The sequence below is a fragment of the Electrona antarctica genome, assembly GCF_951216825.1.
Source record: "Electrona antarctica genome assembly, chromosome: 5".
Taxonomy (NCBI): Eukaryota; Metazoa; Chordata; class Actinopteri; order Myctophiformes; family Myctophidae; genus Electrona; species Electrona antarctica.
Window position 1 is genome coordinate 23,981,572 of NC_136810.1, and position 24,010 is coordinate 24,005,581.

A 24,010-nucleotide genomic window follows, 5' to 3' on the forward strand; every position below is an offset into this window, starting at 1 on the left:
TCTATGCATGAGGAGTCCAAGCTGCTTCGTTTCACCTGACAGTGGGGAGTTTCCCCGGCCGGACGTAGCGCGTGGAAGTAACACGTTATTTTCCGACCAGTTCCTTTCCCATCCATCAGGCGCCCCGGCTGGCCAGGGGGAGGTAGTGCCTATACTGCATGTTTTTTGTGAGGGTATACCTACCCTACTGACTGCAAAAATAACCTTAATCATAGAGAAAATATATCATTAATTAATACTGAAACCAGATCTAATCATTAAGGAAAGTTGATGCATGTACTATGTGTACTATGTAAACTCTTCATTTCCATTTCCCAGCCATTCAGTTGCAAAACAAAAACAAAATTAAAATAATGTGGGGACCCCCAAAACAATGGGTTGAGAACCCCTGCCCTAGGGTACACGGGGAGAACATGCAAACTCCACACAAATCACGGTTTTTCACTTTCATTTCACCGTCCTTTAAGGACAGCAGAGCGAGATGAAGGGGTGTTTTATGTTTTCTGCTAATGATGCCATTTAGATTCTTTTCACGCACGCGCGCACACACAGACACACACTCACACACACTCAAATATCCTGGAGGGGAAGTGTTGAAGCTCTCACAGCTCTCTGGCACATTACACCTACACTCTCTAAATTGATATTTTATTGGTCGGCAAAAAAAAAAGAACAGAAAATAAACAAAAAACTCTCAATCTCTCAAGTCATGATTGTTTACTAGCGCTCGCTCGCTTGCTTCTTCCAAGATGATTGCTTCATAAAGTACTGCGTCTAAAAGACAGGCGGCCCTCTGTTTATACGTGAGCGAAATTGTGGGCCTTTTGTTTTCTTTTTTTCTTTTTAGCATCGCAATTTTCAGCTTGTAATATTCTCACACCTGGTCCTGGTAGAATTGGCTTTTTTTTCGTTGAATGAGTTTATCTCTCGTCTGTGCCTGCAGACCTCCAGCTCTTGGTGGGTTTTTGGGTCTGAGTTGATTTCCTATAGTTCTGTGTGGACTGAGTGTGAAGGAGGAGGATGTAGTTCTGTGTGAACTGAGTGTGAAGGAGGAGGATGTAGTTCTGTGTGGACTGAGTGTGAAGGAGGAGGATGTAGTTCTGTCAACTTCTGTGTGGACTGAGTGTGAAGGAGGAGGATGTAGTTCTGTGTGGACTGAGTGAAGGAGGAGGATGTAGTTCTGTGTGGACTGAGTGTGAAGGAGGAGGATGTAGTTCTGTGTGGACTGAGTGTGAAGGAGGAGGATGTAGTTCTGTGTGGACTGAGTGAAGGAGGAGGATGTAGTTCTGTGTGGACTGAGTGTGAAGGAGGAGGATGTAGTTCTGTGTGGACTGAGTGTGAAGGAGGAGGATGTAGTTTTGTGTGAAGGAGAAGGATGTAGTTCTGTGGGGACTGAGTGTGAAGGAGGAGGATGTAGTTCTGTGTGGACTGAGTGAGAAGGATGTAGTTCTGTGTGGACTGAGTGTGAAGGAGGAGGATGTAGTTCTGTGTGGACTGAGTGTGAAGGAGGAGGATGTAGTTCTGTGTGGACTGAGTGTGAATGAGGAGGATGTAGTTCTGTGGGGACTGAGTGTGAAGGAGGAGGATGTAGTTCTGTGTGGACTGAGTGTGAAGGAGGAGGATGTAGTTCTGTGTGGACTGAGTTTGAAGGAGGAGGATGTAGTTCTGTGTGGACTGAGTGTGAAGGAGGAGGATGTAGTTCTGTGTGGACTGAGTTTGAAGGAGGAGGATGTAGTTCTGTGTGGACTGAGTGTGAAGGAGGAGGATGTAGTTCTGTGTGAACTGAGTGTGAAGGAGGAGGATGTAGTTCTGTGTGGACTGAGTGTGAAGGAGGAGGATGTAGTTCTGTCAACTTCTGTGTGGACTGAGTGTGAAGGAGGAGGATGTAGTTCTGTGTGGACTGAGTGAAGGAGGAGGATGTAGTTCTGTGTGGACTGAGTGTGAAGGAGGAGGATGTAGTTCTGTGTGGACTGAGTGTGAAGGAGGAGGATGTAGTTCTGTGTGGACTGAGTGAAGGAGGAGGATGTAGTTCTGTGTGGACTGAGTGTGAAGGAGGAGGATGTAGTTCTGTGTGGACTGAGTGTGAAGGAGGAGGATGTAGTTTTGTGTGAAGGAGAAGGATGTAGTTCTGTGGGGACTGAGTGTGAAGGAGGAGGATGTAGTTCTGTGTGGACTGAGTGAGAAGGATGTAGTTCTGTGTGGACTGAGTGTGAAGGAGGAGGATGTAGTTCTGTGTGGACTGAGTGTGAAGGAGGAGGATGTAGTTCTGTGTGGACTGAGTGTGAATGAGGAGGATGTAGTTCTGTGGGGACTGAGTGTGAAGGAGGAGGATGTAGTTCTGTGTGGACTGAGTGTGAAGGAGGAGGATGTAGTTCTGTGTGGACTGAGTTTGAAGGAGGAGGATGTAGTTCTGTGTGGACTGAGTGTGAAGGAGGAGGATGTAGTTCTGTGTGGACTGAGTTTGAAGGAGGAGGATGTAGTTCTGTGTGGACTGAGTGTGAAGGAGGAGGATGTAGTTCTGTGTGAACTGAGTGTGAAGGAGGAGGATGTAGTTCTGTGTGGACTGAGTGTGAAGGAGGAGGATGTAGTTCTGTCAACTTCTGTGTGGACTGAGTGTGAAGGAGGAGGATGTAGTTCTGTGTGGACTGAGTGAAGGAGGAGGATGTAGTTCTGTGTGGACTGAGTGTGAAGGAGGAGGATGTAGTTCTGTGTGGACTGAGTGTGAAGGAGGAGGATGTAGTTCTGTGTGGACTGAGTGAAGGAGGAGGATGTAGTTCTGTGTGGACTGAGTGTGAAGGAGGAGGATGTAGTTCTGTGTGGACTGAGTGTGAAGGAGGAGGATGTAGTTTTGTGTGAAGGAGAAGGATGTAGTTCTGTGGGGACTGAGTGTGAAGGAGGAGGATGTAGTTCTGTGTGGACTGAGTGAGAAGGATGTAGTTCTGTGTGGACTGAGTGTGAAGGAGGAGGATGTAGTTCTGTGTGGACTGAGTGTGAAGGAGGAGGATGTAGTTCTGTGTGGACTGAGTGTGAATGAGGAGGATGTAGTTCTGTGGGGACTGAGTGTGAAGGAGGAGGATGTAGTTCTGTGTGGACTGAGTGTGAAGGAGGAGGATGTAGTTCTGTGTGGACTGAGTTTGAAGGAGGAGGATGTAGTTCTGTGTGGACTGAGTGTGAAGGAGGAGGATGTAGTTCTGTGTGGACTGAGTTTGAAGGAGGAGGATGTAGTTCTGTGTGGACTGAGTGTGAAGGAGGAGGATGTAGTTCTGTTTGGACTGAGTTTGAAGGAGGAGGATGTAGTTCTGTGTGGACTGAGTTTGAAGGAGGAGGATGTAGTTCTGTGTGGACTGAGTGTTAAGGAGGAGGATGTAGTTCTGTGTGGACTGAGTTTGAAGAAGGAGGATGTAGTTCTGTGTGGACTGAGTTTGAAGGAGGAGGATGTAGTTCTGTGTGGACTGAGTGTGAAGGAGGAGGGTGTAGTTCTGTGTTAACCTGGGCAGCATTCCTTTTCGGCTTTATGATCCGGTCGGAAGCGGATGGTAATTTACGTCACGTTGTAGTCGAGATTCGTAGTCATCAGGCAGGAAACCACAAGCCGGAATAAGAAGTACCCAAAATAATTCCAGCGATCATCATTTTAGGGCCTACCCAACCTCCCTCTATACATGTCTGCAGTATGCTGCTTTGTCATCGTACCTGTCATAATAGTAAGTCAAGTGTGCGGAGGTCTTCCCTTCAAAAAAGGCCTACCCAATAAAATCCTTGATGCGGTGTAGTTTTGCTGATTTTTAAAATATAAATGTGAGTGTACTTTCCAGAGATTATTTAGCATCTGTATGCCCATGGAAATTCTATTTTATTGGGTGGCCCTAAAATGATGGTCGTGGGGAATCCTTTTGGGTAGTTCTTATTCTGATTGTGGTTTTCTGCCTGATGACTCCAAATAGCGTGCCAAATACATATCATTTTGTGGGCCCTTGACATGAAAAAGTTTGAGTACCACTGATATCGCAACATGCGTTTTTGTTTGTTTTTGTTTGTTCACAAAACTGACATTTTGTAGTGTGTGTGTGTGGGTGGGTGTGGGTGTGGGTGTGGGTGTGTGTGTGTGTGGGGGGGGGGTACGGACGACACTTAACCACTTAAAGCCCACTTAACGTTGTTGAGTGGATTCCCTCAGGGTTCTAGTGATTTTATTTTCTTTGCTTTTTTAATACCTTTTTCTGCCCAATCGTTGCTGTTGTATCCTATAGACTCATCGACCAGTCAAAAATATGTAAACTAGCAAACACTGCATTAAAAACTAATCAAGGCTAAAGTGAAATTGAAAACCAAAAGTACTAATGAAAAATGCTAAACTATAATAACATTGGTGCAGAACAGAGGATGAAAGAGAGGGGAGGAGAGAAGAGGATGGAGGGAACTGATCAGAGACGTGCAGAGAGTGTTAGAGGGGCAGGGGCTGAAATCCCGTAAGAGGGCACTTTTGGGCAAATAATTGCAGATCTACAAGCTCACAACGTGTCGCGCTACGACGCGTTATGAGCTTGTAGATCTGCTATTTTCAGGGTGCAACCCAGCACTCTTTAGCTAGTAGAAAATGTGGTGTAATGACATGGATTTTAAACAAATTTGTTGAACGCAAAATGCTGTGTCCAAGTTCAGGAGACTTCGGAAGAAATGCAATTCTCCTGAATGGTTCCTTCCGGTATGGCATGGACAGGAGTGGCATTTACATTCCTTTCACTATAGTAAATGCTGCATTTGTGGTCTAGAGAGGGCAGTTGTTTTACAGACGGGTAAAAGGGCAGGGGCTGAAGCCCCCTTTGATGTCTATGTGTGCACGTCCCAGGAACCGAACAGTGGTTTGGGACGGAGAGAGAGAGAGAGATAAGAGGGGGGGAGGGGGGGGGGGGGGGGGGGGGGGTATATAGAGGGGGGGGGGTATATAGAGGGGGAGGATGGATGTGAAAATATGACAGACGGGGGGGGAAAGCAAAAAGGTGATTAGAGAAAACGAGGATAGAAGAGAGGGGGCGAAGAACAATGAATCGGAGGAAGAGGGGAACAGGGAGGAGGAGGAGAGGAGAGGAGAAGAAAGGATGGCAAAGGCTATATTCGGTACCGCGGCGCAATGTATAAATTAAGGAACACACTGTCAGCGAATCACTCATGTCACCTAAGGGCCCGGCAGGGGTTCCATTCTACCTACTTTTTTTTGCCGTGTTTTGTTTAGTCTCATTTCCTTTTATCCTCCAGTCTAGTTCTCACTAATAGTTCTGCAGTCAGTCAGCCACTCTGCGTAGCTATAGGAGCTACAGCAACAATCCCGGGAGACGTGTCATTTAGCCACGAGCAGCAGGCCTGCGCTCAGCTTAAACGACAGGCTCCGGCCATTAGCGGGGCCTAATTAAGACACGCTAATTACGGGTGATGGAGTGCGTGCGCTTGCTTTGCCTAGGACCCCCTCTAAATAAATAATGAATACATAATCATTGTGCTTAAACACGCCACGTCGAGTTTGTGCAGTCACAGGCCCCCAGGCATTGTGGATAAATCGTGGCGTGCGTGCGTGCGTGCGTGCGTGCGTGCGTGCGTGCGTGCGTGCGTGCGTGCGTGCGTGTGAGAGAGACACAGAGTGAAGGAGTGATGCATCTTGGGAGCTGTCAGGGGGAGAGGAATTAATATGGTTTTAAATATTCACTATCTGTGAGTGAGAGGAAGCTAGGTGGGAGGTGGCCCTTGGGGAAATCTCACAGTGTACAAAGTGGAGGGTGTTTTCATTGCCTACAATTGCATAATACACAACAACAGGTCCCACTATATTTCAACTTGCAGTATTATAGCCTAAATAACATCTGTTAAGCCACCAAGCCTCTCCTATAGTGTCGTTCAGCCCAGATAAGCCTGATGCTCTGTTTGTCTGTTTATGTGAGTGGTGTCTTGGTGTGTGGGACTGTCTCTCAGAGACACATTTACTCAGCCTATCTGTCTCGTTCTACCCGTATCAATTTGGCTTGTACAATATTTATCCTGCGTATCTGTATTGTACACTGTCTGTCTGCATGTGATTTACCTGGTTTTTCGAACCAAGGCTCGGAGCCTTTCTACTATACGTTTGCCAGATTATGCGAGAGAAATAAGCCACCGGGTCCATGAAAACAAAGCCACAAGAAGCCCAGAAACTAAGCTACATGAGCCTAAATATGTGTAGAATATTTGCAACATGCTGTACAGCTTGTAGATCTGCTATTTATGTATTTATTTATTTTATTATTTAGAATATTTCTTTGAAACATAAATCCTGGTACTGGGGTCACAAAAAACTTTTAGATGCGGACAAATGCATATTATTTTGAGGGTGGTCCTTGACATGGAAATGTTTGAGAAGCACTGGGTTATAAACAACAGTTTATAACACGAAGCAAGACCAAATAAGAAACTACACTTTAGAAACAAGCCCAAAAAACTCAACCCGTAACAACTATTTTGTATAAGCGACTTTACAGAAAAATCAAGCCTTGCTTATAATAAGCATACATGGCAACACTGTGCTCCTCTGTCTGTCTGTCTGTCTGTCTGTCTGTCTGTCTGTCTGTCTGTCTGTCTGTCTGTCTGTCTGTCTGTCTGTCTGTCTGTCTGTCCCGTCTGTCCCGTCTGTCTGTCTGTCTGTCTGTCTGTCTGTGTCCCGTCTGTCCCGTCTGTCGGGTCCGTCTGTCCCGTCTGTCGGGTCCGTCTGTCTGTCGGGTCTGTCTGTCGGGTCTGTCTGGTAGTCGGGTCCGTCTGTCGTGTCTTGCCTGCCTGCCTGCCGCTTCCCCGTTTTTCCTACCAAGTTTCGCACCAGTGAGGGGTGGGAGGGGCGCGGGGCAAGGTGACCCTAGTTACAGTTAGATGAGTCATCATCCATTTATTCCATTAGATTAGACCATAGACCATTTTTATGATTTTATCCAGAATGAAAACATTCTCTGCCCCGTTATGATGTTTTAGTTATTTCTTCTTGGAAAAATATAAAAAGATACTCTATTTTTCCATAGGCTATATTATTTTACTTATATTGACCAATTTAGTAGGCTATAATTTAGTATAGCCTATGTAAGGTTTAACTTCGTCAGATAATCCCCACATAGCGTAAATTTACGAGCCTATACGAAAAATTCAAAGTTCCAAAATAGTAGTAGTTTTGAATTAGCAAACTGTACATTTGGACTGAATGTTTCCTTTATCGTCGTGTTGGGCTTCTGTTTTCGCGGAAGTTTTTATTTGTGTTGTTTCATAAGCAGCTCCTTTGTGCTTCACGTTCCACACAGCCGTCTGCCTTGACTTCTGTGTGTGGCTGTGTGCTGACTGTTGCGCTGCGGCCGCACAGGAAGCTCTCGGTGTAGGCTAGCCCCTCACACCCCTCACTGGTGCGAAATCGGGTAGGAAAAACGGTGGGAAGCCTGCCTGCCTGCCTGCCATTCTACCTGGTTGGATCATGGCCTCAATGTAAATGAGGTTCTGGCCCTGGGAGAACAAATTGTTTGTCTGTTCTGGTTGTGCTCTCAAGCCCCAGTCAATATGCCAGGCTAACCTCAGCACACGTTCCATTTGTGCTTTTCACCCAGCCTCTAAATTATCTCTCCTCCCCTCCCCTCCTCTCCCTTTTCCTCTCCTCCCCTCCCCTCCCCTCCATTTTTCCTCTCCTCTCCGATACGATACGATCTTGTACTGTGTAGAATGTAGATTGACTGTTGTACGACAAGGTATGGGAGATGTACACAGTGGAAATGTACACAGGAAAGTAGTTGACTGTTTACATGCAGTAGCATCAGAGAACACTGCAGAACAATCTCTGAGTCTCTCTCTCGCTCTCTTCATCCCCCTGGACGATCTGTCAGTCAAAGCTACAAAGAATGGGGGGAGAGAGAGGGGGGGACGCACAGGAAGCTAAAGAATGGGGGGGAGAGAGAGGGACGCACAGGAAGCTAAAGAGCGGAGGGCATTAGAGTGCTTGTGTTTCGGCTGTCAGTACAAAACAGCGAGATGATGAGGAAGAGAAGGACAGTTTGGTGGAAGACAAAAGCAATGGAATGTATGTAAACAGAGAGAGAGGGGGGTGGGGGGGTGGGGCAGAGAAGAGGAGTCAAGGAGAGGTACTATAGTGATACTGATACAGTATGTTATTCCATCTAAACTTCCACTTTCCGGCTACCTCTCTTGGCATCTCATCTGACTGTGCTTCTCTGTTACTTGAAGTGCATGAGAGACGGACAGATACCAGGTTTCTTGTTTAATTGGTGTTTGTGTTGTTTTTTCTTCATTTTTATACTTTTTCACGAGAGACAGAAAAACACATCACTTGACAACAGATATTCTTTTAAACGCTATAGTGCCCAGACCACACCAGTGATTGGCAATGCAACAAGTTACAACAAATCAGAATCAAACGTTATTGTCACATCACATGTCACACACAAGTAACATGGGTCAATTTAATTGTGCAGGCCCATCAATGCAGTTAAAAGATAGAGAATTAGAGCATAGAAGTAAAATAAAGTGCATAAAGAAGAGTTATGATGAAAGGAGAAAGCATTCAGTCTTTTCAGTGGCCACAGGCTTAGCTCTTATTATTCAGTCTAATTGCTTCTAGATAGAAAGTTATATTTATTTATTTTTGTATGATATTTTTGGGGCTTTTTGCCTTTATTGATAGTTGTGCAGTAGGTAGACAGGAAACGGGGAGAGAGATAGGGGGACACACAGCAAAGTACGTCGGGATCGGGACTCGAACCCGCAACACACTGTCATGGTGCATGGATCGCTAAACCGGCCCAGGCCATTTCTTTTTTTTTTTTTAAAGATATACTGCGACTGGATTACCAGTTGGGTGCCCAGACGGTTACGCCACCGCCTGGGCGCCCAGGCCGCTTCTATCTAGTTTCTATTAGAAACTGTTCATAAGTCTGGTGGTATGACTCCCGATGCTCCTGTATTGTTTGCCTGTCCGTGGCTGCCGCAGCGGAGTGAACAGACCATGGCTGGGGTGGTAAAAGACCCTGATGATACTTCGGGCCTTAGCCACACATCGTCTCTCATGTATATCCTGGAGAGGGGGACGCTCACCTGCACCCACGATGCGCTGCACTGTAACATAACTGTTTTTGAATATTTTTTGAAATATCTTGAAAGATTATCATGCGGTACGTCACGTGGCACTGTAGTAAAGTCCTTGCCCACCACCACAGAATGTAAGTTTGAATCAGGGGAGGAAAGTGATATTAGTCATTACATGTATTCTTATACGGGCTGCGGTGGGGCCTGTCAGGCTGTCAGCAGGGAGTGTTGTCCCGGACGAGTAGGACGAAGGCTCTACGTTCTCCCGGTGGGGGCTCCTCACTGGCAGATGAGTCAGTGGCCAGCTTTACACGAAAGCATCAAAAGCAGCAGATCTTCATGCTCAAAACCTGCTACTTTTGCTATTTTTGTATTTGAATCCTGATAAGTACCAGTTTTGGACATAATGAGAGTTTACCCCCGACAGAGACGCTATAATAGTTGGTAATATCACAACCTGTAAAAGTGCGTTCAGACTTGGATGGTTAGAGCGGCGCGATTACATACACATAGTCAATGCAAAGACGAGAATTGCGTGAACGGGCGCGGTGCGACCTGGCGCAGCACAATCTGGACGAACCGAGGCGAATATATATATTCAGGTCTGAACGCAGCTTAAGTGAATGTTCCGTATACTAGTGCGAGAGACGGGGAGACTCCTTCTACTGAACAGACACTCCACAGCAATTATTAATGTATAGAGATATTTAACATTATTAAACGTGTCGGGCGGCTGTGGCTCAGGAGGTAGAGCAGGTCGTCCAATGATCCCTGGGTCGGCGGTTCGAATCCCGGCTCCTCCTGTCCACATGTCGAAGTGTCCTTGGGCAAGACACTGAACCCTACATTGCCTCCAATGAGTCGGTCGGTGTAAGCTTGCCACCATTGGTGTGTGAATGTGGGAAGTGAGGACGCTGGCGTCAACTGTTCGCCGCTTCACCTCCCAATGTGTGAATGAATGAACCATTGTAAAGCGCTTTGAGCACTTGGAAAAGCGCTATAAAAATGCAATTCATTATTATTATTACACGTTATTTTCACAAGAAAATATCACTTATAAGTGCAGTATAAACTCCCGGGATAGGTTTTAGTCACACATTGTATTTTTACTTTTAAACAATGGATTCCAAGTTTGTGTTAGGTGAAAGCTGCCATGTCAAACTATAGCACAACTGCTTCTATTTTCTTCACACTTGACTGTTGGATTGTAAGGCTTGTATAACCTTGTAAGAACGGGACAGAAATATGTCCTGTGACAACATCTTTTATTTGCAGTATATTCTATATACAGTATAGTACTATATTGTATCATGTCTATACAGTATGCTTTAACACCTCCACGCTGCTGCGCAAATATGTGGCCATGAAGTCAATCATGTATTATATTGTCTCTGTCAGGTGGAAGCCTCATATGTCCTCACATATCCAAATAAAAAAATAGCAAAAGTAGCAAATCTGCAAGCTTGAAACGCATCGCTTCGCGCTATGTATCGAGCTTGTAGATGTGCTAACCTTAACCTAACCTAACCTAACCTTAAACTAACTCCAACCTGTGGGGGCATTTGGCCCTCACAAGTATAGTAAATAGTAATAATAATATAATAATAATATAGTAATAATAAGTACACACACACACACACACACACACACACACACACACACACACACACACACACACACACACACACACAAATGCACACACAAATGCACGCACACTTCGCAAGTGTTCATTGTGGTCAATACAATGTTATCTAAGGTGTTACAATAGGGTGTTTCAAAGTAATTCTCATTGTGTGGAAATGAGCTGTAATCACTTTGACAAACACTCACTCAGATGCATTGTGCCATAACCGCGCGCAGTTGACAGCACTGGTCAATAAAGGAAAGAACGGAAGCTTTTTTTCCCCCTCTCATGGCTTTTGAAACACTTGAATGAAACTACCTTCAAATATATGCATTTGTATTTCTGCACTTCTCTTTCAAAGTAATAGTAGGTTATACGTAATATTGTAGAGAAGAATATAATAGTCTGTTTCATTTTTTGTATGCTGCCAATACAACACCTGCAGCTCTGCCATTTCATCTGAAATTCACTGACGTCAACAAACAATGCGATGTTGTCTTCAGTAGCCGAGGGAATTGTTTTATTATTGTATTTTCCAGAGTAGGCCAGTTATGATGTTTGTGTATTATTGTCTTTCCAGAGGCTGAACTTTAAGTGTTCTTTTGATCACTCCTCATAAGAAGAGAAAACAACGTTATCTGCTTTCCACCAAGTGGACAAACCACAGGTCAAAATTAAACTTAAATTAAAATTAAACTGTCTTTAAAAGCTCCTTGGTTGTTGTTGCCTGGTAATAGATTGATTGATTGATTCAATACTTTATTAACAGTTTCAGAGGTACAGTTATACAATTATACTAAAAGGATATCACCAAAGGCCCTGAGGGCTTGTTTCCATTGCGGTCCTATGTATTCAATTCATCAAGACGTATGAAGACATATAATACAAGAAATCATCACTAGAAGCAGTAAAAGTATATTTTCACAAAAACAGTGGGGGGGACATTTCTTTTGGCAAACTAGAAGACTTGTCTAGGCCAGGTTGCAAATTGCAGACAGGTGCGATCAGTGGAGCTCTCTCTGGTGTTGGGCGTTTCTCACTCTTTTTGAAGTAGTTTGACATTGACAGGTACATGAGCACTGAACCCTTGAGCATCTCCACAAGAGTAGGACATAGAGTAGGACATAGAGTAGGCACAGGCCCAATCATGATAAGATTGTGTCGCATACAGTACAGTTGACAAACGCTGAGGAAGGCCATACAGGCTGAAACGCGTACGTTTTCAATCTCAGAGGTAAATAAAATCATGTAAAAGGACATACAATGAGTGCTGGCATTTTCTTCACCTCAATTTATATCTTCGTGCCTTGCACCTAGAAGGATTGTGTTTGAACCTGGAGTGCTGCGGGTTGTCTGCTACGGCAGTACTTTTCTCGCATACAGTATGCCATCTTTTTACTATACAGATGCATGTTGGTTACTCGTTCACATAAATTATGTTAGTGTGTGTTAATTATGTGTACCACATATAGGCTCTGAAGCAGCCTGACAGCGAATCGCTGGTTCGATTCCCGAGCCGGACGACCTTTGCTGCGTGTCGGTCCCCGTCTCTCTCTCTCCTGTTTACTGATCTAAACTCTACTATCCAGATATAGGCAGAACAGCCCCAAAATATCTTTATATATCGAGAGAGGCAGGCCTAGATATTGCTGCAAGAAATATATTGTCTCTAATATTTTCCTGAAAAGAAAAATCCAATTCATCGCATTTGGTCGAAGAGAGAAACTCATGAGGGGTAGATTTGGAAGGATTTAATCAGTTTGTCAGTGGAAGAGAATAGGAATGAGGCATTATTCTGATTACTGTTCATCGATTGAGAAATGTGGGTCTGTGTGTGTGTGTGTGTGTGTGTGTGTGTGTGTGTGTGTGTGTGTGTGTGTGTGTGTGTGTGGCAAATTTCATATCTTTGTCAGATTGCATTTTTCATAGATCTCAACTTCAATTTCCGTTCAGCTCTTGGGCAGATTCGTTTTGCCATTCTTACTTCTGTCTCTCTCAGGTTCATTTGTGAGTGAGCTTTTAGATCTGCTATGTTTAGTGTATGACGCACAGTGGTGCGTCATACACGCGAGCTCACAATGTGTGCGACGCATTGTGAGCTTGTAGGTCTATATGGTATATTTTGATACCGATACTTTTGTACTTTTACTCAAGTACATTTTGAATCTGGAAATTCTACTTGAGTATATTATCTACATTGCAGTATTTGATACTTTTACTTAGTAAAACATGTGAGTACTTCTTCCATCACTGAATCAGACACAGAACAGAACTGAACCCAGCCAGTGTGGAAAATAATATTAAAAGAATGATACATGACCTCTCATCGTCCCATTTCTGCATGAACTCAACTCGTGACGGGATTCAGACAAATGACGGGTATTTCTTAAATAGATAAGGCTACAATCTGTGCGACATTTGATCAATGGTTAATCTGCTGGTGAAATTCTATTAAAGGACTGCGGGCTCATTAGCCAATAGATCTTAATCCTATTACTGGCTGCTGGGGGACTGAGAGGCTGCATGCCTGGCAGCCTGGACAGCTCTGTGGGTGCATCACACTGCAGGCAGGGAGGGAGAAGGTCAGGCACAGCACAGCACTCGGCCATTCTCACAATAACAGCTCAGTCCCATATGCATCTTGTCTCATCACTGGTTGAAGAAGTCACCACATTTATTTACTTTTTACCATCCGTTCTTCAGTTGGCGTCCATGCACTGAAAATAGCATGCTGGCCAAAAACGGAGAGGAACGACACGGGAGCCGAGATAAAGGAATAAAAAAAAATGCAATAACTGCCGTGTTTTTTTGCGATTTCCTGCTAGACTGTTTCACGGTGACTCATACAGTAGCTTAGCGAAGAGCGCCATCTAGCGTAAAAACAAAAAACACTACGCACGTCAAATACTGTATGTGTTGGCCGTGGTCTTTGGATTGACACGTCCAGACACCTTGTTGGCAGTCGATGATAAAGGACAACTAGGGTTCTTGTATTCGTTTGTAATAATAATTAAACGATGAGTGTTAACATTGTATTGCTTCCTATTGTTTCCGCATTTTTTAACTGGGGGCGGGTAATCTTTTTTTTTTATATAATAAACCTTTTTTTTTATTTTTTGTCTCCGCAAGGCCGAAGGCCTGGAGGTCAGGGCAGAACCTCTGCCCCAAATGTTTCATATCGGCCTGGTATAGGATTTTTCTAAAATAGCAGATGTACAAGCTCACAGCGTGGCATGAAATGACAAGCTATCTGACAGACAGACAGACAGACAGACAGACAGACAGACAGACATGTATTTGTGTGTTTGTTTCCTAACACTGTGTGTGTGTGTGTGTGTGTGTGTGTGTGTGTGTGTGTGTGTGTGTGTGTGTGTGTGTGTGTGTGTGTGTGTGTGTGTGTGCGTGTGCGTGCGCGGTGCATCCTGTGTCATGGCATTTCTAAATACAAACTGACTCTGTCCCTGTGGCTTCCAGAATAGTCTTGTTGCATTTTGAAACATTCACGCCCCCGTAGTCTTTGCATCGATATGTATGCTCTCTGGCAATGAGAGCATTGCTTGATCGATGGACCCTGTGGACCACATCCTCTGAATACTGGACACGTTGTTTTTTATATCAATTATGAATCAACCAATGTTGGAAAATGCCTACTGGGCAAAGAATGAAGTTCAATAGCCCATTCACTGTGCTGAACACATCTAGAAAGTAGAAAGCAACACCAATGGCTACTGACAGAGAACACAGAGAACAAAATAATGCACATTTAACCCATTTTGACCTGAGATCAGATTCTAAAAATGTTTACATCCTGACAGTTTTCTGAAAAAGCTATGTTTCTATGTCAGTCGTTCTTCGATTTTTCAAAAATAGCAGACCTACAAGCTCATAGCGCGCCACTCGGTGGCGCGCCAAGAGCTTGTAGGTCTGCTAAAGCATAACACAATGCTAACACCAAAAATGGGTTAAGAATGCCAAGAACGCGGGACCTCGTTCTTCTCTCCACGACCCGCCTGTGCCAAAATGAGGGAACTCGTCTTTCTTTAATTTAATTTAATCCAGCAATGTTTTGCTTTTACTCACATGTTACACAGCCTACATAGGGATCCGGCGTGCACGTGTGCAAGCTAATAACTCCCTTTTCTGCTCAAAATATGCAAAAATCCAGTGTTTGGATTATTGGATATTATCCTCTGTTCTTACCTGTACATCCCGCGGATCAAAACCTCCGCTGCCTACACTGAAGCACACTGTGGTGGAGGGGGGGGGGGGGGGGGGGTGTTTTGCGCATTTGACTGGCACTGGCCTCACGATCCCGCCTAGTGTAACCGGAAACTTATCATCTGGGGACCCCCCAGTATCATTTTGGGACCACCTTGAGGGTCCCGACCCAGAGGTTGTGAGAACCACTGCTCTAACACACCTGTCTTCTGTGTCTCCAGACATAGACGAGTGCTCCGATGGCTTCGTGGAGTGTGACAACAACAAAGCTACGTGTGTCAACCTGCCGGGCTGGTACCACTGTGAGTGTCGCGATGGCTACCATGACAACGGCTTGTTCTCAGCCAATGGGGAGTCCTGTATAGGTGAGCCACGATACAAAGCAATAAATCACAGACACTGCTGGACCCAAATCCTCTCTGGTCACTTTTATTTGCATAGAACGTTTTAATTCAAGGTAAACTCCAACGTGTGTCACGTTAAAGGACAACTTAATAGCATGTAGAAACAAAGCAGGGACCTTAAAAAAGATCCAAAATGGATTGTTGATGATTGGTGAAGTGGGCCAAGAGATACAGTATAATAATCCACATGCCACACATTTTATTAAGGTTTTTACAAAAAAACAACAACAACTTTATATGCATTAAAATTAATCGGTCTTGAACAACAACGAGACGAATCAAAGTATCACAGAGAAACAAGAGAGAAAAAACAAATGTCTTGGTTATAGCCTTAACTCATTCCCTGCCTGGCGCATGCACCGTCTAATGGCGTATCTTCTTAGATAATTTTTTCTTGACCACAGATGTTAAGAATGTTGTTCATATAGATGCTATAGGTTCACCTGGTATCCTATAGTTTGAATGTGCATAATGTTAGTTAGATAGCATGCTGTTTAGACAGATGCTAGGTTCATCGTTTACCCGGGATCCCAGGTTCTTGAGGCACTACACTGTTCTCTAGTCATTATTTACCTCGTTTAGTGTAAGTCGCATCTGGATAAGAGCATCTGCTGAGTGCCTAAAACAATGTAAAATGTATACCGATTTCCGCTTTTAGAAAGGTTTTAGGTTTCATAAGATGGAAGGAGGTAGGGCCCCGTATACAGATGCACGCATGTTTCATCACTTTTATCCATTCCCCTCAGATTGAGTCAGGGGAATGGATAAAAGTGATGAAACATGTGTGTGTGCATCTGTATACTGACCTGACGAAGATCTATCAAGATTGAAACGTTGTCGTTTGTTTATTCAATAAAGTAATTATTTACCAAAAGAATTGGTAAACAATCCTTCCATAATCCTTCCATAATTGCCTTTTTGGCCCTGCACCCACTGTCGAGGTGCGTGTAAATAGGTATGCTCTTCTTAGGTTTCATAAGACACACTGTGTGGGTAGTAGCTATGATTGCTTTTGGTGTCATTACTGTGGTGGTTGGTGGTTTTTTCCCCCCCTTCCCTTGTAGACGTCGGTTTCTTTCTTGCAGCCTGCTCAGTTTCCAGAACAGTTTCTCTGTGATGCAGGCAGCCTGCAGGAGTGTCAGCTGTCAAAATAGAAAGCCCTCTCTATTCTAAAGTAACAACGGAGTCCCAGCCTGTTAGCAATCCGTCCCTGTCGGGGTGGAAACCTTGTATGTCCAAAACTGTTACTTTTCTGGATTCAAATTCAGAAACGGCAAACGCAGCAGATCTACAAGCTCGAAGCGTGCCGCTTTGTGCAGTGTTTCGAGCTTGCGGATCTGCTACATATAATGCTTTTGTGTGGCGCTGTAGTATGATCAAGTAGGGTGTTAATGAATACGGGGAAAAACCCCACAAAAAGTTAGAATATGGAGATAAGAGGTTTCTGCCCGACAGCAACGATATAGTGCTGCCTATCTGCTCCTCGGCTAAGGCTAACCCCACCTCAGCTTGTCAGCCCGACAAGTGAGAGGCTAGTCTGCCTGACACACAAAAACACACAAAATGGAAGGAAAGAAAGAAGCCATAACCTGTCACATGACTTGTTGATTTCTATGCCGAGCTGTGTTAACCTGAAGTGTTTTGTTTTCCTTTTTTTCCTGTGTTGCGTAACATTATGCATCCTATACGATGTCCTCCTGTGTTGCGGTAACATTATGCATCCTATACGATGTCCTCCTGTGTTGCGGTAACATTATGGATCCTATACGATGTCCTCCTGTGTTGCGGTAACATTATGCATCCTATACGATGTCCTCCTGTGTTGCGGTAACATTATGCATCCTATACGATGTCCTCCTGTGTTGCGGTAACATTATGCATCCTATACGATGTCCTCCTGTGTTGCGGTAACATTATGCATCCTATACGATGTCCTCCTGTGTTGCGGTAACATTATGCAACCTATACGATGTCCTCCTGTGTTGCGGTAACATTATGCATCCTATACGATGTCCTCCTGTGTTGCGGTAACATTATGCATCCTATACGATGTCCTCCTGTGTTGCGGTAACATTATGCATCCTATACGATGTCCTCCTGTGTTGCGGTAACATTATGCATCCTATACGATGTCCTCCTGTGTTGCGGTAACATTATGCATCCTATACGATGTCCTCCTGTGTTGCGGTAACATTATGCATCCTATACGATGTCCTCCTGTGTTGCGGTAACATTATGCATCCTATACGATGTCCTCCTGTGTTGCGGTAACATTATGCATCCTATACGATGTCCTCCTGTGTTGCGGTAACATTATGCATCCTATACGATGTCCTCCTGTGTTGCGGTAACATTATGCATCCTATACGATGTCCTCCTGTGTTGCGGTAACATTATGCATCCTATACGATGTCCTCCTGTGTTGCGGTAACATTATGCATCCTATACGATGTCCTCCTGTGTTGCGGTAACATTATGCATCCTATACGATGTCCTCCTGTGTTGCGGTAACATTATGCATCCTATACGATGTCCTCCTGTGTTGCGGTAACATTATGCATCCTATACGATGTCCTCCTGTGTTGCGGTAACATTATGCATCCTATACGATGTCCTCCTGTGTTGCGGTAACATTATGCATCCTATACGATGTCCTCCTGTGTTGCGGTAACATTATGCATCCTATACGATGTCCTCCTGTGTTGCGGTAACATTATGCATCCTATACGATGTCCTCCTGTGTTGCGGTAACATTATGCATCCTATACGATGTCCTCCTGTGTTGCGGTAACATTATGCATCCTATACGATGTCCTCCTGTGTTGCGGTAACATTATGCATCCTATACGATGTCCTCCTGTGTTGCGGTAACATTGCGGTACAATTACAATTTAGGCATTTAGCAGACGCTAAATCGCTAAATCCAAGAGCTATTTACAGTAAGCAAGTAAGCAACACATACATCAAATGCATATAAGATAGCAATCTATGATCATTGGTAAACCAAGAACCTAGCATACAGTGTATGTGTAATATCAAAAAATCACACCGTGTGAAGTGAGGGGCGCTAATATATTAAAGTCTAACTCATGTTGATTACGTGATGTAATGGTGATGTAAAACAAACGGTGCCAACACAAACCTTAAACGCCATTAACAAAAAAGGGCAATATGACGTACTTTGAACTAAAGACAAACATTAAACCTGTGTATAGGAGGGGCTAGCGCCCCTCAAAAATGAACCTGGCATCTGTCAAATACTTTACGCTTTGTGAAGCCGTTTACCACTGCACAAGGACTTTCCACATCCACCAATATGCCCATATATGGTAACATCAGGGATCTCCATATATGGGCATAAAAGGGATACAGGCAGACAGACAGATACGGAGATATAGATCTATATGGGCACAAAAAGGCATACAGAGATTACAGACAGACGAAAAAACGTGAGCTATGTTTGGTCACATTTGTCCCAAGAAGTTGCTATGCCGTTTTGGAAGTGAGCGTGTGTTGCAACGCTGGAAATCAAGCTGGAGTTTTCAAAGGCATCAGTATACGTTGGAGAGAGAGAAGGACATTACAGTTTACAATGTAAGCACTTACAACGTGAAAGCTCAGAGTCAATGGAACGAATGTCCTAGTCAACTTAATGACAGGATAAATGGTCATTAAATAGAGTGCAAAGAAAACAATGAAGTTCTACAAAGTCATGATGTATCTCTAGGTAGGATACCAGGAAAACATCAAACGTAGAATCTGTCTAAATCAGTGATTCTCAAAGTAGGGTCCTATACCCCTCAGGGGTCCTTGAAGGAGTTCCAGGGTGTCCCCAACAAAATTACTTAATATAGCATCTAAATCAGTTTAACCACTTTATACTTAAAAATTGCCAATTTACAAGCTCCCAACGCGTTGCGATGTGACATGTTGTGAGCATGCATGTAGATTGGCTATTTTTGAGGGGTGCTGCTATCCCCTCCTATGTCCAGCTTTGAGGGTTTGTGTAAACACAAACATTGTGTAAACACAAACACTGAAGACAAAAGTGAGGACGCAAATTGTGATTGGCCAGAATCAGATGATGTATGATGGTGTGATTATTATTATTTATTTATTTATTTTTATTTGGAGGATTCTTGGCCTGAAAACGTTTGAGAACCATTGATTTAAACAACATTCTTAGCATTTGGTCAAGTGTGTAGATCTGCTTACTGATTACTTTGGAATAAATATATGTAAAGTATATAAGAGTAAATCCGGCATCCGGCAGCAGCCTTTTGTTTTCAAGAAAACAAAACGAACCGAATGTTATTCCCACAGGCCGTGCATTAAACGGTGTCATGACCTGTGTGGTGCATATATGCCCCCCCAAGTCATCTCTTTCACCAGGGACATGCACACATAGACATCAAAGGGGGTTTCAGCCCCTGCCCTTTTATCCATCTGTAAAACAACTGCCCTATCCAGACCACGAATGCAACATTTACTATGGTGAAAGAAATGCAAATGCCCTCCTTTCCATGCCATACCGGAAGTCAGCATTCAGGAGAATTGGGTTTTTTTCCCTAAGTCTCCTGAACTTGAACACAGCATTTTGCATTGAACTAATACGTTTTTCGAAATCCATGTCGTTACACCGCATCTCCAGTAGATAAAGAGTGCTGGGTTGCACCCTGAAAATAGCTGATCTACAAGCTCTCAACGCGTCGCAGAGATTACAGACAGTGAGCGTTGTGAGCTTGTAGATCTGCTATTTTCGCTATTTTGGGCCCTCTTATGGGATTTCAGCCCCTGCCTCTCTAACGCTCTCTCTTTCAACCCCCCCCTGCAGATATAAACGAATGCAAGACGGGGCGGAACACCTGCGCCAACGACACGGTGTGCTTCAACCTGGAGGGGGGCTATGACTGCAGGTGCCCCCACGGGCGCAACTGCACCGGAGACTGTATCCACGGCAACAAGGTCAAGCACAGTGGGCAGATCTGGGTGCTGGACAGCGATAGGTGCTCCGTCTGCTCCTGCCAGGTGAGGGCGCTGTGTGTGTGTGTGTGTGTGTGTGTGTGTGTGTGTGTGTGTGTGTGTGTGTGTGTGTGTGTGTGTGTGTGTGTGTGTGTGTGTGTGTGTGTGTGTGTGTGTGTGTGTGCTGGTTTTCTCTGTCATTGATAAGAACTATCAACTATCAACCTCCTGACTCCACTGACAATGGATCTCCAAGTTTGATTATCACACATGCACGCACACACGCACGCACGCACGCACGCACGCGCGCGCACACACACACACACACACACACACACGCAATCACACACACAATCACACACGTGGGACCGACACAAACAAACACGCACGCAAAAGTTGAATCCCGTTCCTCCCATTCGTGCCAGCGGAGGAGGTGCATGGTGGGAATTGGGATCATGGTCTGCATGGAGGAGGTGCATGGTGGGATCATGGTCTGGAGGAGGAGGTGCATGGTGGGATCATGGTCTGGAGGAGGAGGTGCATGGTAGGATCATGGTCTGCATGAGGAGGTGCATGGTGGGATCATGGTCTGCATGGAGGAGGTGCATGGTGGGATCATGGTCTGCATGAGGAGGTGCATGGTGGGATCATGGTCTGGAGGAGGAGGTGCATGGTGGGATCATGGTCTGGAGGAGGAGGTGCATGGTGGGATCATGGTCTGAGGAGGAGGTGCATGGTGGGATCATGGTCTGGAGGAGGAGGTGCATGGTGGGATCATGGTCTGGAGGAGGAGGTGCATGGTGGGATCATGGTCTGGAGGAGGAGGTGCATGGTGGGATCATGGTCTGGAGGAGGAGGTGCATGGTGGGATCATGGTCTGGAGGAGGAGGTGCATGGTGGGATCATGGTCTGCATGAGGAGGTGCATGGTGGGATCATGGTCTGCATGAGGAGGTGCATGGTGGGATCATGGTCTGGAGGAGGAGGTGCATGGTGGGATCATGGTCTGCATGGAGGAGGTGTATGGTGGGATCATGGTCTGGAGGAGGAGGTGCATGGTGGGATCATGGTCTGCATGGAGGAGGTGTATGGTGGGATCATGGTCTGGAGGAGGAGGTGCATGGTGGGATCATGGTCTGCATGGAGGAGGTGTATGGTGGGATCATGGTCTGAGGAGGAGGTGTATGGTGGGATCATGGTCTGAGGAGGAGGTGTATGGTGGGATCATGGTCTGGAGGAGGAGGTGCATGGTGGGATCATGGTCTGGAGGAGGAGGTGCATGGTGGGATCATGGTCTGAGGAGGAGGTGCATGGTAGGATCATGGTTTGCATGGAGGAGGTGCATGGTGGGATCATGGTCTGGAGGAGGAGGTGCATGGTGGGATCATGGTCTGGAGGAGGAGGTGCATGGTGGGATCATGGTCTGCATGGAGGAGGTGCATGGTGGGATCATGGTCTGCATGGAGGAGGTGCATGGTGGGATCATGGTCTGCATGGAGGAGGTGCATGGTGGGATCATGGTCTGGAGGAGGAGGTGCATGGTGGGATCATGGTCTGGAGGAGGAGGTGCATGGTGGGATCATGGTCTGCATGAGGAGGAGGTGCATGGTGGGATCATGGTCTGGAGGAGGAGGTGCATGGTGGGATCATGGTCTGGAGGAGGAGGTGCATGGTGGGATCATGGTCTGCATGAGGAGGAGGTGCATGGTGGGATCATGGTCTGGAGGAGGAGGTGCATGGTGGGATCATGGTCTGGAGGAGGAGGTGCATGGTGGGATCATGGTCTGCATGGAGGAGGTGCATGGTGGGATCATGGTCTGGAGGAGGAGGTGCATGGTGGGATCATGGTCTGGAGGAGGAGGTGCATGGTGGGATCATGGTTTTCATGGAGGAGGTGCATGGTGGGATCATGGTCTGGAGGAGGAGGTGCATGGTGGGATCATGGTCTGGAGGAGGAGGTGCATGGTGGGATCATGGTCTGGAGGAGGAGGTGCATGGTGGGATCATGGTCTGGAGGAGGAGGTGCATGGTGGGATCATGGTCTGCATGGAGGAGGTGCATGGTGGGATCATGGTCTGGAGGAGGTGCATGGTGGGATCATGGTCTGGAGGAGGTGCATGGTGGGATCATGGTCTGGAGGAGGAGGTGCATGGTGGGATCATGGTCTGGAGGAGGAGGTGCATGGTGGGATCATGGTCTGCATGCGATGCGACTCTGCACAGTGCACACAACTTGACACAATAACTTACTTTTCTTTGTGCTCTGGACTGGAGTAGCTCGACAAAGGTGAAGAAATGACAATATATCCATTTGAAACGCGCAATATGGGCTCGGCTCCACCATGACAGTCAGACAGTAAACACAAACGCTTCACGTCATCAGACTCACACACACACACACACACACACACACACACACACACACATTGACAGTTTTAGGATCAAATGGAGTTCAGAGGTTCTTTCAGAAGCGCTTTTTGATACTTTCCATTGGTTCAAGATCTTCATAACAGTAAAGCATCGATTTATGAAAAAAATATCAAAAACCTTCAAAATGGATTTCAGCGACGATTTATTCTACCTCGTCACATAACCCTTAGGCTATCCACATTTTTTGATAGATTTAAAACATTTTAAAAATCAAATCAAATTTTTTAAATTCTTGTTTTTTCATGGTTTCAAATAGAGCATATCTATTTGGTTACTACTTGCAAAAAAAGGGAAAATAACGTAGATCTGCTTTCTCAGCAGATTCTTTTATGTGCAGCAAAGTCATTGGTATAGAGCCATACGGAGCCCTAAGGGACTCCTGTCAACCAAGTACAGGGTTTAAGTGGTTAAAAGATTCACAGATTTTTGGCCACATCCCCAGCAAGAAATTGTTATTAGTGCCGTTGTCTTGATTGATTTAGACTGTATTGAAGAGGCTTGTGGAAACAGGTGGTGTGGAAAGCTCATTCTATCAAAACAAATGCCTCATTTTTCCCTCTGATTATGAGGTCACGGTCCAGCCATGTGCTTGTTAATTCAGCTTTTCACTCACCCTAATGCCACGCGCGCGCGCGTGTGTGTGTGTGTGTGTGTGTGTGTGTGTGTGTGTGTGTGTGTGTGTGTGTGTGTGTGTGTGTGTGTGTGTGTGTGTGTGTGTGTGTGTGTGTGTGTGTGTGCGCACGCGGGTGGTGGGTGGCGATTATGGCGGATTAGTATCGGTGCTGCCAAATGATCAAGCCGCAAATTATTCATTTGATTACAAAGGACGAGGGCAGAAACGGTTCCCTAATGAAATGAGTCATCCTAATTGATTTGAGAGATTGAGGAAGTGCCTGTCAACATTAGTTGTGTTGAACGGCTGAGATAGAAGTAAACATGTTTGTTGTTTTATGGATTGTGAGAGGACAGGACAGACCTGTGTCTGTCCTGCCATGTTGGATTGGACTACCAAGGTCAACGACACAGGACCACACAGAGTTACACTACAGTGACTAGATGTCCCGTTTATAGGCCCAGGACCACACAGAGTTACACTACAGTGACTAGATGTCCCGTTTATAGGCCCAGGACCACACAGAGTTACACTACAGTGACTAGATGTCCCGTTTATAGGCCCAGGACCACACAGAGTTACATTACAGTGACTAGATGTCCCGTTTATAGGCCCAGGACCACACAGAGTTACACTACAGTGACTAGATGTCCCGTTTATAGGCCCAG

General features: G+C 45.3%; 1 protein-coding gene across 1 annotated transcript in view; it reads left to right on the forward strand.

The window, feature by feature from the left end:
* The window catches only part of nell2a (neural EGFL like 2a), a 202,852-nt gene that overhangs the window by 162,618 nt on the left and 16,224 nt on the right, over positions 1–24,010 (forward strand). Inside the window, exons 15-16 of the mRNA XM_079500915.1 lie at positions 15,157–15,300; positions 20,174–20,367. Coding sequence (XP_079357041.1) covers positions 15,157–15,300; positions 20,174–20,367 — 338 coding nt within the window. The remainder of the gene's footprint in view (positions 1–15,156; positions 15,301–20,173; positions 20,368–24,010) is intronic.